Source organism: Melanotaenia boesemani, chromosome 14 (genome assembly GCF_017639745.1).
Source record: "Melanotaenia boesemani isolate fMelBoe1 chromosome 14, fMelBoe1.pri, whole genome shotgun sequence".
NCBI classification, from domain to species: domain Eukaryota; kingdom Metazoa; phylum Chordata; class Actinopteri; order Atheriniformes; family Melanotaeniidae; genus Melanotaenia; species Melanotaenia boesemani.
The window spans coordinates 20,412,307-20,426,699 of NC_055695.1; the positions used below are offsets into that span (position 1 = coordinate 20,412,307).

General features: G+C 39.0%; 2 protein-coding genes across 4 annotated transcripts in view; both read left to right on the top strand.

Annotated features, from left to right (window-relative positions):
• The window catches only part of agbl4 (AGBL carboxypeptidase 4), a 357,829-nt gene that overhangs the window by 257,141 nt on the left and 86,295 nt on the right, over positions 1-14,393 (top strand). The window lies entirely within an intron of this gene.
• Positions 2,719-12,963, top strand: bend5 (BEN domain containing 5). 3 transcript variants are annotated; one of them, XR_006012748.1, is made up of 7 exons: positions 2,719-2,987; positions 4,074-4,204; positions 5,285-5,765; positions 8,273-8,421; positions 10,630-10,843; positions 11,055-11,322; positions 12,690-12,963. XR_006012748.1 is itself a non-coding variant. In XM_042006460.1 (6 exons), exons 1-6 carry the CDS (start codon positions 2,804-2,806, stop codon positions 11,249-11,251), a joined length of 1,356 nt encoding a protein of 451 aa, XP_041862394.1. In that variant the 5' UTR covers positions 2,719-2,803; the 3' UTR covers positions 11,252-12,963. The 3 variants fall into 3 exon arrangements, 2 of the variants coding, with proteins under 2 accessions (XP_041862394.1, XP_041862395.1); XM_042006460.1 differs by having other exon boundaries at positions 11,055-12,963; XM_042006461.1 differs by lacking the exon at positions 2,719-2,987 and adding an exon at positions 3,389-3,550 and having other exon boundaries at positions 11,055-12,963.

Genomic DNA, 14,393 nt, shown 5'->3' on the forward strand with positions numbered 1-14,393 from the left:
CATAAAGACGATGTGTAAAATGCCCTGGGAAGACATCCACATACCCACAAATTGGTTATGAAAATGCAGATTTAATTCATTGTACATGTTAAGTACCTCCTCCAGTTATCTGGAGTCAAGAGTGTAACGTACAATGTCACTCTTTAAAGCAGGGGCCTTATTACGTAAAACAACATGCATATGGTACACAAAACATGTGCACATCACAGCAAGTTCATCCAAGCTCTGTGACCTTGTTAAAGCCAGTGCAGAGCTGCTGTAATGTCAGTTTCTACCACCACAAACTTTTTGCAGCACTTGGAAAAAAAGAAAGCGAAATGGAAGCAATGATCGTCCCTCTGCGTATGATGCTCTATTTAACCCTTTAGACGCCAAAGTCGCAAAATTACATCAAGCACCAGGCCATAAGAAAATCACATTTGAAAGACACGATACAGAGCTGATGAGGCAACACTCATACTGGATGGTTCAGAGTAGATTACAGAGAAAACACGCAACATATTAAAACAGTTTTTGGAGGGAAATATTTGCATCCTGAGGATGACAACTGATCATACAGCAACAGTGAAAGTGATGCTTCATCACAGTGCGTCTCTTCATAATAATAGCATACCTGAAGCAGTACACATAGGAGATAACAACTGAGGTTTTACTTAACTGAGTTCGAGGCAGAAGGGGTGGAAAGCATAGCATTGAAAAATCAGTGGGAGCAGCATTGGTCCAGATAGTGCTATAAATATCGATGATGGGGGCTGGGTGTATTTGAAAAATGAGAAAGTGCATCACAGGTGAATCAGACAGTTCAATGAGACAAATGGGTATTTTGGAATCATAGATTTATTAAATTCTAAACCCACTGCTTTATTTATACACACACACACACACACACACACACACATATATATATATATATATATATATATATATATATATATATATATATATATATATATATGTATGAAAGATACAGGCCACCAATACTACGATAAAAGAAAAATAGAAGCAACATTTATGGCAGTGCCACATTTATGTCATGTTACTGTTACCTAAGCCAGGGCAGAGGTAACATTAACTTAAAAGGTTATGGACGGATTTTTAATTAAATTTTCATGAAAAGCTAATCGAAACAATGCCACAGCGAATGCTGCCATAATCAAAGTAAAAAGGAGGTCCAACAAAATATTAGTGTGTGTGGCCTTTTTTTTTCCTTAGGTGGCGACTTTTTATGGGGGCCATGCAGTATATGTACAGTATACATATTTTTATGCCAAATCCATAAACTTTTAAATACTGTTAATTTGGAGTTATTTACTTTTATTGTGTTTCTGGTGAAACTTTCATCTTCAATACACCCTCATAAGCTGCATCTAAACCAGAAAGGTGTTTCAATTAAACTCATCCAGGTAGCAGGAATAACAAAGGAGAAGTGTTCCCTTTTTAAACAGCGTCCACTTCAAAGACAAAAAGCACCAGAAACTGAGCTGCCTTATGTTGACAATCACAGCTTTGAGGACAGAAACACCATTGAACAGCAGCTTAGATTAACCGTAATCCTCTGTTCATCGTGTTCAGAAGCTGCTCAAATCTCTTGTCTATCACCCTCTTTCCTGTTATAGTTTGTTGTGTCTGTCAAAGTAGCAGCACATAGATGTACAAGATAACTGGGCTCAGCTCTGAAAACCTCCAAATAACTCATAATCTGTTTACTTTAAAATGTACAAAAAGAACTTCTGATATTTTGGAGTATTTTTTTAGTACTGAGTGATTCTTCATAGAAAAGTGAAACAATCTGGTTTCCTAAATCATACGCTGGCATATATAACCCCTCACTTATATGAAAACAGCCTAAAATACTTTCTAAATTAAATGACTGGCATTATGTTTTCAGAGTTATCGTCATTCATTGCTTTGTTTGTTTTTAAACTCTCTTGTATACGTCTAACAGAATCTGGGATCAGTTATACAGCACAGTGAACAAACATCACGAGGAAGTTGGCATTTGAAAAAAGGAATACTCATAACTAACTAAATGCCTAAAACCATGAAACAAAATATCAGAGAAGCAAAAAAAAAAGAAAAAAAATGGCTCCATATAGTTCTGCATCAGTTAGTTTTCAATTACAGCAGCCGAAGCAGAACGAAATTGTTAGTGTCATTTATCGACTGTGGTGCCCTCTATTAGAGTAACAACTAAAAGAAATCCATCCTATTGTATAAACCACCTTACAATAACAAAGAGTTCATTTCTGTCAGGTGGCCTTAAGTGTTTTGTGTGTGATACATGAAACTGATGAGAAGTATACAGCAGGAAACACATGAGAATACATACAGACCAATTCTAACCTGGCAGGTAATCATCCTGCTGGCTTCTCTCTGCTCCCTGAACAAGTCAAAATTAATTTTAATGCGTGTCTAAACTGATAAAGAGTCATTATTAACCTATATGCCATTCCTTAGCACATGAATCACTGTTCAGAACATAAAATAATAAGCTTATACATTTTTATTCGTTCATTTTTAAAAATAATTATAAATAATCTAATGGATTTCAATTTATATATAAAAAAAAATCAAAACAAACAAACAAACAAAAACTTTCTAATGCTCTTCTGAATCCGAGACCAAAGTTATTGTCATGTCTATTACTTATGCCTTGATTATCTATCCTGGTGATGTGGACCAGGCAGGAGTAGCCGAGCGCAGACACCATCCCCAACCCCCTCTATGTGTATATTTTTTTTAATACTTTGTGAGGAAAAACTGTCAACCATATCCAAAGTGCAGGACCAAAGAGAAGTAAATAATGTATGCTTTTATTAGATTCTTTGAAGACGATATGTGCTACGCGTTACCCGTTTCAAATGTCGAAGATTTCAGACCTCTGCACAAAACAGATTTTGATAATCAGAAGGTGTATCTGGTTCACAGAACTGAAGAGAATGGCTGCGCAGGCCAGCCGTGCGAAGCACAGATCCTTGCCCTTGCAGGTAAGTTGCTCTCTTGACATACCAGTTTTAGCGTTTTTTAATGTTCCACTTCTTGTCCGAACAAGAAACGCTACATCGCGCGTCACTCAGAGATGTGTCAAAGCATGTCTTTTTGTCCGATGTGTCAGCCTGTGATCAGCTGGAATCTGACACTGATAGCAACAACAACGTCCTCGGCTGTAGCTAGCTAGAAATGCTAGTCAGATATGCTAATACAAGTTTAGAAGCCTGTTATACATTGTCAGCGCTTTAATTATTTTACAATAAGAGTTTAATATTACACGAATTACCTCTTTTGTTTCGGTACATCGGTACTGTTCGTTTTGCTAAATATGTAGCATGCAACTCTAGCGTGACACAAAGGTTGTTTACAACATAAAGCTAACGATTGTTAGCTTGATGTTAATTCGTTCAACGCTAGCATGCTAGCTCCGACGTGCTAGTTAGCTGCGTGCGCATGCATAGCTGTCACAACATTACCAACACATCTGATAAATTGTGTTTAAACTGTTATCCGCATAGAAGCGTGGACATATTGGTGAGACGCCACTCCGACAGCTTTGGTGAGTGGTTTGCTTGTTAGTGGCTTGTCTGTAGCTTTGTGCCACTGGGACATTGCGGTGCTGCAGTTACCGAGTGGCACGTCCATGCAGACTCCTAGCAACCTGTCCCTCAATAATAAGTCAACGTCATGACAGCTTAGAGGACATCAGGTTAATTTTCCAAACTGTAAATTAATTTATTTGCATTACGTCAGTTGAAGCTAATAATAGTAATAGTAATGTTTGCGCACGTTGTCTGATCTAAACTATAATCTTAATCCCAAAACTGATTTGTCTGCTGCTAAGTCGAAACAATGTAGAAACACACTCGCGGCGTCAGTTACAGCCAGTAGAAATAGCTCTGCAGTCCTCCGGAAAGGCTCACATATCACGGGGGCACAGTTAGTTTAATGAGGCAAAGAGGGGAGTCAAAAACAATTGGGATTAAACTCTTCTGTTGATTGACTGTCTGTACGCTTTATAAGAAAATCCGTGTAACTTTTTGTCAACTTTTATGAGCTTCTGGTTCTGTTTGACTTCACAGACACAGTAGAAGAATTTGAAGACAGTATAACACAAAAGAAGATGAAAATTCCCAAGATGTCCATCAAGAATTCAGGAAACTTTATTGAGAACAATTTTGGAGAGGAGAGAATGCCACTCAGGCATAAAAAGGTAGGCTGACCTTAGTCTGTGGTTGTTTTGTACTGCACCAAATGAGCCTGTACCTTTTAAATAATTGATAAGCATTTGGTAATTGACTTTTCTATACTATATGTTTATTAGAGTTTACGTTACAATGACATACAGTCACATCCATTTAACATTCTCACCTTGCTGTTGATAACATTATAAAAATGAAGTTTTATGACAACTTTAAAAGAAAATCATGAACAAAATAGCTATGCAAAAATTTGCTGTATATAACAGCATGTCTTAGTTTTTAGAAAACAAACACATTTAACTAGTGGAAAAAAAGCTAATTTCATTCAGTAATGTTGATGTATAACTGTGTGTAGTGTATGGACAGCACTAATTACCTACAAAATATTCCCATTGATGAGTCAATGTCACATTTTCATAAACTTGGCTGACACCCAAAATCCCCTACGCTATTTTTACCATATGCTGGATTAACACAAATTCAGCACTCTGGACAGCTGCCCTTTCACCGGCAAATCCGCTGAGCGGCTCATCAAAGAACTCAGTGACTCCTCTCCTCCCAGTTCCTACTGCCATCCACACAGTCAAAACAAACCGATTGCAGTCTGCCTGTCAAGTCATATTAAGACTGATGTGCAGTTTTCTTCCATTTGAGTTGAAAGTGTTGACTGGGATCACTTTTAATCACATTATTGCAAAGATCTCTCTGATACTTTAAGTGATTTTGCAATTTCTATGAAATGTTCCAGAGCCAGAAGTTAAAAGGTTTTTAGGGCTAAAACCAATTTCAGGCAAATAAATGATTTTCTGATATAATTTATACATTTATAATATATGCAGTATATTTGGATGAAGTTACCTTGATTTAGCACAATGTGATGGGCATGGTGCTCAAAGCATAAACAATGCAATTAAAGCAATTTACTTAAGAAACTATGTGTTTAATTTATGTCTAATTTACCCTCAAGCATGTATTTCTGTATTATATTCTGTACAGCGTATTTCTGAGTCAAATTCTTAACATTTCAGCTATTACGGTTCAGATGTTATCTCTGTGGTTCATCCCTTACCTAAAATGACTGTTTTCTTCAGGTTTTATCTCATGATCATGGCCGCCCTCTCTCCAACTCCTCTAAGAGCCTTGCAGCAGTAGTTGCTCGCCTGGAGAGGAATGCAGCCAATTCCTGTGTGGAGGGCGAAGAAGACCTAGATGAGGATCGGCTGGCTGAGGAGGGAGAGGATGCAGATGACGAAGATGAAGATATGGAGTCAGAGCATCGGCAGCATCATCATCACCAGCAGCAACAGCAGCATTTGTTGGTGGACACGGATTGTGTGTCAGAGGCAGCTACTGCAGTGGTTCCAAGAGTCCTGTATGAGGAGCTGGTTCACAGCTACAGACAACAGGAGGAGGAGATGAGGAGGCTGCAGCAGGAGCTAGAGAGAACCCGCCGGCAGCTGGTACAACAGGCCAAGAAGCTGAAGGAGTATGGCAGTTTGCTGACAGAAGTCAAAGAACTAAGGGACTTCAACAGGAGACTGCAAGATGTACTTCTAATGAGACTGGGCAGCGGTGAGAGATCAGGAGCATGCACTGTAACACACAAACCACTGCTTTCTATACCACAAAGTTGAGTTATAATCTTTAACCTTATCAGTGAAGAAAAAGTAATAGAAAAATATAGTGAAAGTTATGGTGTCTTTTGTCTTAAAACTCCAGTTCAGAAGCTCTGAATTGGTTTCACTGAAGGCCAAATTATTGTCTGCATGCACTGAGCAATTATGACTTTGGACATAGATGTAGACAAAGTTTTAATTTGATTTGTGCTGCATCAGTCCTCTTTACTGTATGTTCATACTAGGTCTGTAGGAAGAAAAGATTAGACTTCATGATACCAACAAGAGGAGCTCATATGCTTGTTTTTCATCAGGGAATAACAAGGGAAAGGAAACAAAAGGCTCATGTGTTAGTGTATTGGTATCTTTTTTTAATGTTGAATAAGAAGGGAATGGCTATTTAAATCTTGATACCTACCCTCTTCAGCACACTTGCATTGTATGCAATCTGCAGAGACACAAACTTTGTTCTGCACCCAAATGCTTACACAGTGGCCAGTTGTAACCCTCATAAACTTAAGCAGATGGCAAAATATGTCACAAGGACCAAGAAAGCATGAACTGGCCCATATATTGTCACTCTTTGGACATACCATCTGTACAGGCTTAAATTAACATTTTCAGTGATAGGTTTGCAGAAGGTATTCTAATGTTTACTGTACATATTCATGTAAAAATCAGCACTGTGGTGTAAAAGTTTTATATTTTAAGTCAAGGAAAGTTTTCAAACAAAACGTCTTTTCCCATAAATTTGATGCAAAATTGAAAAAAATATGTATTCAAGGTGAACAACTATAAGCAGTTCTGTAATCACTTTACAGAGCTGTTTTAGATTAGATGTGCATCTGCTTTAAGTATATAAATTCACTGTTGCCCTCCCCTCCTGCTTTCCAGGACTCCAGACATTTTTTTCCTGACTAGCAGCATTGATGGCCCACAGTGAGAAGTTCAGAAATAGCAGCAAAATAGCTGTTATGTAAAAGGGAAATAGCAGTAAAGTAAAAGATATTACAATAAGACCCTGTTTACACCACGTTTCCATGCAAAACACGAAATACTTTCTTTGTATATTTGCAAAAAATGCATTTGCACGACAGCAGAATGAAAACTATCTCTGTGCAGGGGAAAATGCAAATAGGATCAGAAACGAAGTAGTGCAAATGCCAGGCCTCAAGTAGGCAGTGAAATTTTGCAACGACACACCCAGGTGTGCGCCGCATCCTCATAAGACCGGGAAATACAACAGAAGTGTTGCAAGCTAACCTCAAGTTATCTGGCGCATGTAACCTGACACGTGGGTGCAAGATGACGTGAAACATCATCGTTGCTAAAAGATTCCAGTTCCAGTTTACACTGATAGGACTCGCTTTGCATTGCAATAAAACTTCACTCTGGAGGCCGTTGTCAAATCTTTGTAGTTTTATCCACCCAAAGCAATGTTACCATTTTAATGAGAGGCCAGAACCCAAGAAAACTTTTGTGTTTTACTGTCTCAGCGTTGTGGTGTAAACGGGGCCTAAAGATGTCTGTTTTGATTCCAGACAATTCAAGTGAATTAGTTGAAACAGTTGAGTTGCTGCTAGTGAGCTGCATGTTCTGTAAGCAGTAAATGCATCATGCTGTTTTGTTATTTACTATCACAGAACTAGCTTAAAAAAACCTGATAGTTTAAAAGTAAATACTATTACATTCTGCAGTAGAGCAGTTTTGCAGATAAATTTAGGTAAATTTGATACTGTAAACAACTGATCTTATGGGTCAGCATAGTGATGGCTCCCGTCATATCTCCCATCCTTATTGCTTGGGATACATTATAAGCCGACATTGCTGGAATATGTTATGTAAAATAGATGATAATCCAGCTGAAGGACTTTGATTGGTCCATTTCTAAACTGGTAAATCCAATGCAGTGAGCAGAATAAAATGCTGCAGTTGTGTGATTAAAAGTGGTGTCACTGCAGCGAACAGCAGTGTACAAGTCAAACTATGCAATGTTCTAGTGTTAACATCAGACCCTCTATAGATCCAAACACAGGCACCTGACTGCTGGTTAGACCATCTAATGGACAGGCTAAAGATTAAAGCACCCTGGGATTCTGTTAGTCCAGGCGTGGAGTGCGTTGACTGATATTAAACTCATCAGCTGCATTGGAGCTTAATGTGCCCTGCCACCAAGCCAGCTTAGTTACTGGGTTTAAATAACTGCCTGTTGCAAGCCACAGGGAAGCCCAGGCCAAAGGCAGGAAGGAAACAAACAAGTAGCCGGGTGCCGTTCCAAAAGTGAAAACAAGAAAACTTAAAAACTGTACTACTGTAGGTATTAAGATGCAAATGGTCCATTACACCACTGCTGTATTGTTGTATTTTAAAGCTGACCATCAGCTGATGGGTAATTCAGCTTCAGACAGAGTTCTATTTTCTGTTTACTTGTATACAATGTTAAACGTCTCCTTGGTCTCCTAGAGCCTATGCATGACAATGGCACTCAGACAATCAAGGCTGAAGTGGTTGAACCTATTGTTGAGACCCAGGAGATGTGCAGAGAAGAAGCCAACACCAGTTCCAGCTATTCCCCCTCACCCAGAACAGTATACACCTGCAATGATGGAAAGGTAAGTCTAAGCACTAAGAAAACCCTGTCATGACAACCCACTCCTACATTGTGTTTGTTGTTTTTGGTGATTTTTCTTTTCTTTTTCTGATAATGTTTGTTTACCATTTACCATTATCTTAGTCATATTTTGTGGGATTTTTTGTTTATTTTTCTCCTCCCTTTTTTGTATGTCTTTTTTTTGTTTTTGTTTTTCAAAGTAAAATAATAAATATAATTTTCCTATAACACAGGACTGGATTTTTATTCTTTTAAAGATATGTATGTGATGGTCATGCTTAATTAGCAGTGTTAAAAAATGCCTTATTTTTAATTATACTAATTTATATGACCACGTCTTAGTTGTTATGTTAGGCTGGACCTCTGATTTATCAGCTAAACCAGAAGGGATATGTGAGCCTTCAGTTGTACATAATTTTAATATCCCCTAACAACCATTAGTTCCCTGTCTTGTCTTCCTGGTTGTTTGCGTGTGTATGGATGTAGTAGTTACCTGGCTTTGTAGGAAATGCTGCATTTCCTGTTAACATCCATGGACTCAGGAACATGCTGTTATAGTTGATCAGTCCTTTCCCCTTTCCTGCCCTGCCCTAGCAGGTAAACAAGGTTGAGAAGATTATTATTGTTCCTGCAAGCCCAGCCCGCATCATCAGTGTTTATTAGCCTGTTAGAGTTTTTTTTTTTTTTTTTCCTTTTTTTTTTTTTTTTACAACTCGCCCCACTGCTGTAACTCAACCAGCGTCCTGTCTCTGATGACAGGGGGAGAATTGGTACTACAAGCTCTGGGGCCTGCAGCCACTTGAAGCGTGAAGAACACTTGCAAATTAGAACTCTCCTACATCAGGGACCCCATATTAATTATTTGCACGGGAGGAATTTAAAGTGACTGACAGGTTAGCCCTTGTGAGAGTGCAACGGGAGGTTAGAAAAGGAGGAGGGAAGATGGCAAGAAAGAGATAAACGAGAGCAAAAGATAGGGAGGATGAAAACCGTCTTGTCGAACTTGAGGGCAGTAAAAAGCTTGTCTGCTGGCCTGCGTCCTAAAGCACATTAGCTGCCCAGGGAAAAGCTTTTTGGATGCTAGCCTGAAGACTTTACAGTGATACAAAAGAAAAGAGAGGGGAAAGAGAGTTGCATTTGCCCCCTGTTGCATTAGCTCACCTATAAGACCAGGGCAGTCTGCCTGGGCTGGCAATCAGCTTGGAGTGTTTGGCTTTGGCTTATGCAATGAGGGCTGACATCGTAAAGAGAGCTACAGGTTAAGTTCATAATTAAGGTAATCCAAGCTGCAAGCAGCTAGTGGCCTGAGCTTATTTACGTATCCTAGCTGGTGAAAGTGGACTTTCTTGGGTTGTACAATCTCTTTTCAAGTCACTCCAATACCGCCATTAACTATACTATAGTCTGTCGGTAACACCAAATACAAGCACCATTACATTTTGACTTTTGAATGTTTTCATGCTTTGATTATAGGTACAGTGTTAATGTGAAATTTTAGCTAAAAATTAAATGATCATTTCTTTTTATGATTGGTCTGTGAATTTTCACTGACTGAAATTCTGAAGATTCATCCTCTAATGTCTGTTGAAACGTCATGATCTAAACATCCAAGACAGTTGACGGTCACTTGGGTTGCTCTCGCAAAACCTTTGTTTTATGTTTTGTTTTGTTTTTTTAAAAATCGGTTTTCACAATGTCTTAAAAAACAAACAGGAGGGCAACTGTAGGCTGTCTTTGATAGAACTCACAAAGGCAGGAAAGTTTAAAGCATATTTAAGTTCTCTGATACCACAGGGACAAATTGCTGAAACAAGGGAGGGTATGTTATACATTTTTGGGTTTGTTAGATTAACTTTTGGTAGCAAAGTTAATTTACTTCAGGAAAGGGTTTCCCTGTCAACAGAAACTCAGCTGTTTGAGATTCCTCAAGGCTAAGAGCTCTGAGGGAGATTAGCTTAGCTTTTAGAATTACAGATGGTTGTTGGGCCAACAACTGGACAACACACTTATCAACGTCCCTTCACTGGGTCATCTTGTTTAGCGCTGCAGTGATGAAGAAACCAGAGCTGTTATCAGACTTTTGAAAGTTTTTACATTGATCCACATGCCAGTTCTTCAGGATGCTTTTCTAAATGAGTAACTGACTCTGCTGGTGACACCGGTCGTGATGCTTGCTGCAGTTGCTATTTTACATGTGTTGTCCCTGCAGGTACATCTTGGTGGTGGGATTTGGGTGGAAGAAGAGAAGTGGCACCAGCTCCAGCGGACCCAGGGAGACTCCAAGTTCACAAAGAACCTAGCTGTGATGATCTGGGGCACTGAAACCCTCAAAAACCGCAGCGTCACAGGAGTTGCGACTAAAAAAAAGAAAGATGCCCTGCCCAAACCTCCGCTGTCACCTAGCAAGCTGAAAATTGTCAGAGGTAAGATAAGCCTCAGAAGGAATAATATCAAGATTATGAAAGAAATGAGTTTTTGTTCAGAAGTCTCTGTAAGTTGAGAATTAAGCTGGAAAATGTTAAGTTAAAAAAAGAGCTTTTCTATTAATTAAATAGATGCAGTAAGACATTAAAGATAGAATAAGCAGCTTTTTATTTAATATCGTCTGACTGCTCACACTTGCTCCTTCTCCAGAGTGTCTCTACGACAGAGTGTCTCAGGAGACGGCCGACAGCGCAGAGATCACTCAGAGATTGTCCAAAGTGAACAAATACATTTGTGAAAAGATAATGGACATCAACAAGTCCATCAAGAATGAGGAGCGGCGGGAGTCCAAGCTGCTCATCAGACAGACAGTCAAGATGGAGAACTTCACCTACGATGGCATATAGTGATGAACTGTCACGCCAGCGCCTTCTGCCCCTCCCCCTCCCCATGGTCTGCAGGATATTGAGGGGACTTGGTATGGGTGGTTGGGGAATGCTGTCATTGTTTCTTAGAGCCGTCATTATTACTTTTAAACATTGGATTGGTTATTCTGTGAAACATTCAAACAGGTCCTTTCCCACCTCCCCATAAGATAAGCGTCATATTTCTCCTTCTTCTGATTGGCTGACAGGCAGCTTTACCCACCAGCTGGAAATTGGAAAAATCATTTGATATGAGCGGGAGTGAGTGTTTTTATAAACTTTACTGTGGCATTGGTACAGAGATGTGGTTTATTGAGATGTGTGCATATGTGTCAAAACAGAATTTAAATGTGATTGTTGATTTATTGTTCTGTGTCAGAACATCATTTTGAGTCCTTAAACTTTTAAAAAGTAAGAGGTTATTTCCCTAGGTAACGTCTTTTGATGCTGTAAAGATAATGATGCTAGCTCGCGTTAGGTCTTAGACGTGTGAGCAGTTGACTGTTGTTTTGGTGACTATTCAGTAGCAGCTGGACATTTGTGTTTTGGTACTTAACTGCATAGAATGGGACACCAGGGTCTCAAATGCACAAGTCTTAATTAGTAAGAGCCATATTTCATTTTTCAGCAAAGATGCTGTTGCTCCAAGAGATTAATTTTAAATGAGTTCTCTCCCCTAACACATCACTTTATTAAAAGAGGGCTTAGAGAGATTTATTGGAAAGTGGGACTCCCAGGTTGAGTCAAGAATGCTGTATTTGCTTTGTTTTATTTTTTACATTTTTAGTGAGAAACATTTGCCATCAGTACATGAGCACAAGAAAGGCTTTGATGGGATATTTGTGTGGTTGTCTTAAACATGTCTGAGAAAACTTGACTGTTGAGTTTTAGTGGTACAGGCATGTTGATGCCTAGAAAGGCCTTAAATGGGTTTGGCAATCACCAGGGACTGAAACCCCCCTGGGTTTTCTTGTAAGCTGTGATTGTATATGTATAGTAAGCTGAAGTGATGAAGCTTCACCTGCACTTTGCTGTGAGAATGTAAGAGGTGACCAGGTACTATTTTCTGTGTGGTTTGCACCATTAGGTTGCGCTGAGCCAGGCTACTGCCCAGATGAAAATCAGGGCACAGCTCTGCACAGTCCAGGTCATCCTCTTGTGGAAGCAATGTCAGCTGTGGGTAAAGCTGTCTGCTGTGCCATTTTTTTCTGTTGAGGTAGTCTGGCCCTGCTGAACCCCATAATAACCTCCTGTTTTTTAAGCCACAGCACTGGGGAAGATAGTAAGTTTGCTCTGGTGACAATTTCCTCCAAGCTATGCCATCTTAACTTTAAAAATGTCCTATTTTTCTTGTATGTTTTTTTTCTTCTTCTTCTTTTGTATTGTTTTGATCCAAAATGGTTTGTGTGGCTGTTTGCAGGCTGGAACTAAATGCTGCAGATTGAAATCTCAACTGTGACCTAGCTGTGGCTAACTGTGAATCTACTGCAGAGCTGCCCATCAAGCCTTCCTCCTCTTCACACTTTAGATTCCAGTTTGTCTTTTGGTATATCACTCTCTGTCATTTTGGCTAGGTTCACACTGCAGGCTGAAGTAACCCAAATCCGATTTTTTGGCCCCTATGCGATCTGATCTTTTCATGACAGTCTGAACGACACAGATCCGATTTTTCAAATGCGACTCAGGCCACTTGGATATGTGTACCTAAATCCGATACGTATCTGATCTTTTGCCATGCGACTTCAGTCTGAACGGCCAGGTCGCATTAATCCGACCTACACGTCATTGTTTATAAACTCTTATCTGTAAAGATGCTCACATCACTCTCCCATCACTCCTGACTGCGACTCCTTACCCACACTTTTCTCTGTATAGACGCTGCTGCCACTTTGCCATGGCCAAAAATCTGGCTCTCCTCTTTTGCAATCTCCTCCTTAAAATGATGTTGTTGAAAATGTGCTGGCTACGGTTGGATAATAAATTAAAATTGCAACATAAGCTCCGCTGTTACCGTCCATGTTTAGTTCCCCAAACACGAAGACGTCACATGCACACTCACTGTCACGTCGCCGTGTCTTCTACTCATGCGTCTACACTTTTGGCGCGCTTAGGTTCATACAGGAGATCACATACAAGTCGCATTTAATTGGAAATGTAAACGGACTCTCAAAAAAATCGGATTTCCAAAAAAAAATCCGAATTGAGCACTATGCCCTGCAGTGTGAACCTAGCCATTGTCTGTCTTGGTTTCTGTTATCAGCCTTCTGTTTAGCTACTTTAAAGTTCCAGAGATATTTTAATGTACATAAACACATCTTTTTATTTTTGTCACCAAACATGGATTATTTTTATGTTTGTTATCAAGTTACAGTTTCAAAGTTCTGGTTTAGCTTATCGATGGTGTAATTCTATGTTAACTGTTAATTCCTTGTGTTTTTTGTCTGATTTTTTCCAATATTGTTGGCTTTAAACTTAATGTTCTGTCCAAATGTTGATCAGCTGATTTTACAGATGAAAAGACACTCCTTTTTAGCCAAAGTAATCTCAGTGGAACAAGAGAGACGAGGATTTCCTTAACAATTCATTTTAAAAAGAGCCCATACGTTATATTCAGATGTGATATCTGCTAAACCTCACATAGGATCTACCTAATGATCTGCCATAGTTAGGTGAAATTCTGTATTGTTAAATTATTGCTCTCAACAGTTAAAAATGCAGTAACAATTACCATAAATCATTTACATTGAATGCACTTTAAACTTCTCAGCAATTTCTTCAATCTTAAACAATTGTATGTGTGGTATTTGTCTGTTTTCAGTGTCTGTACAGATTAAGGCCTAACAGTCATTGTATTATTGTGGAGCACCTTAGAATAATTTGGTTTATCTTTCATTAGAGCAAAAATGAGTTTGGGATAATGTGTTTGTTTTGGTCCGTCAGAAAAGCCCCTGACACACCTTAACAAGCTTGAGAGGTTTAACATTTAACATTAAATTTTAAATGATTTATTTGGGTTATTACAAGCCAGATTTACATAAATTACTGTTGAAACTAGAATTTACACGTCCATTCCGGCCTCCTGGACAAATGATTGACAATTCATAAGAAACAGCTGCTCAGTGGA

Excerpts from the sequence above, each read along its gene's own strand:
- bend5 (XM_042006460.1), top strand. The coding sequence starts at position 2,804 with ATGTATGCTTTTATTAGATTCTTTGAAGACGATATGTGCTACGCGTTA. Across the intron at positions 4,205-5,284 it reads TGCCACTCAGGCATAAAAAG|GTTTTATCTCATGATCATGG; the intron begins GTAGGCTGACCT and ends TGTTTTCTTCAG. Across the intron at positions 8,422-10,629 it reads ACACCTGCAATGATGGAAAG|GTACATCTTGGTGGTGGGAT; the intron begins GTAAGTCTAAGC and ends TTGTCCCTGCAG.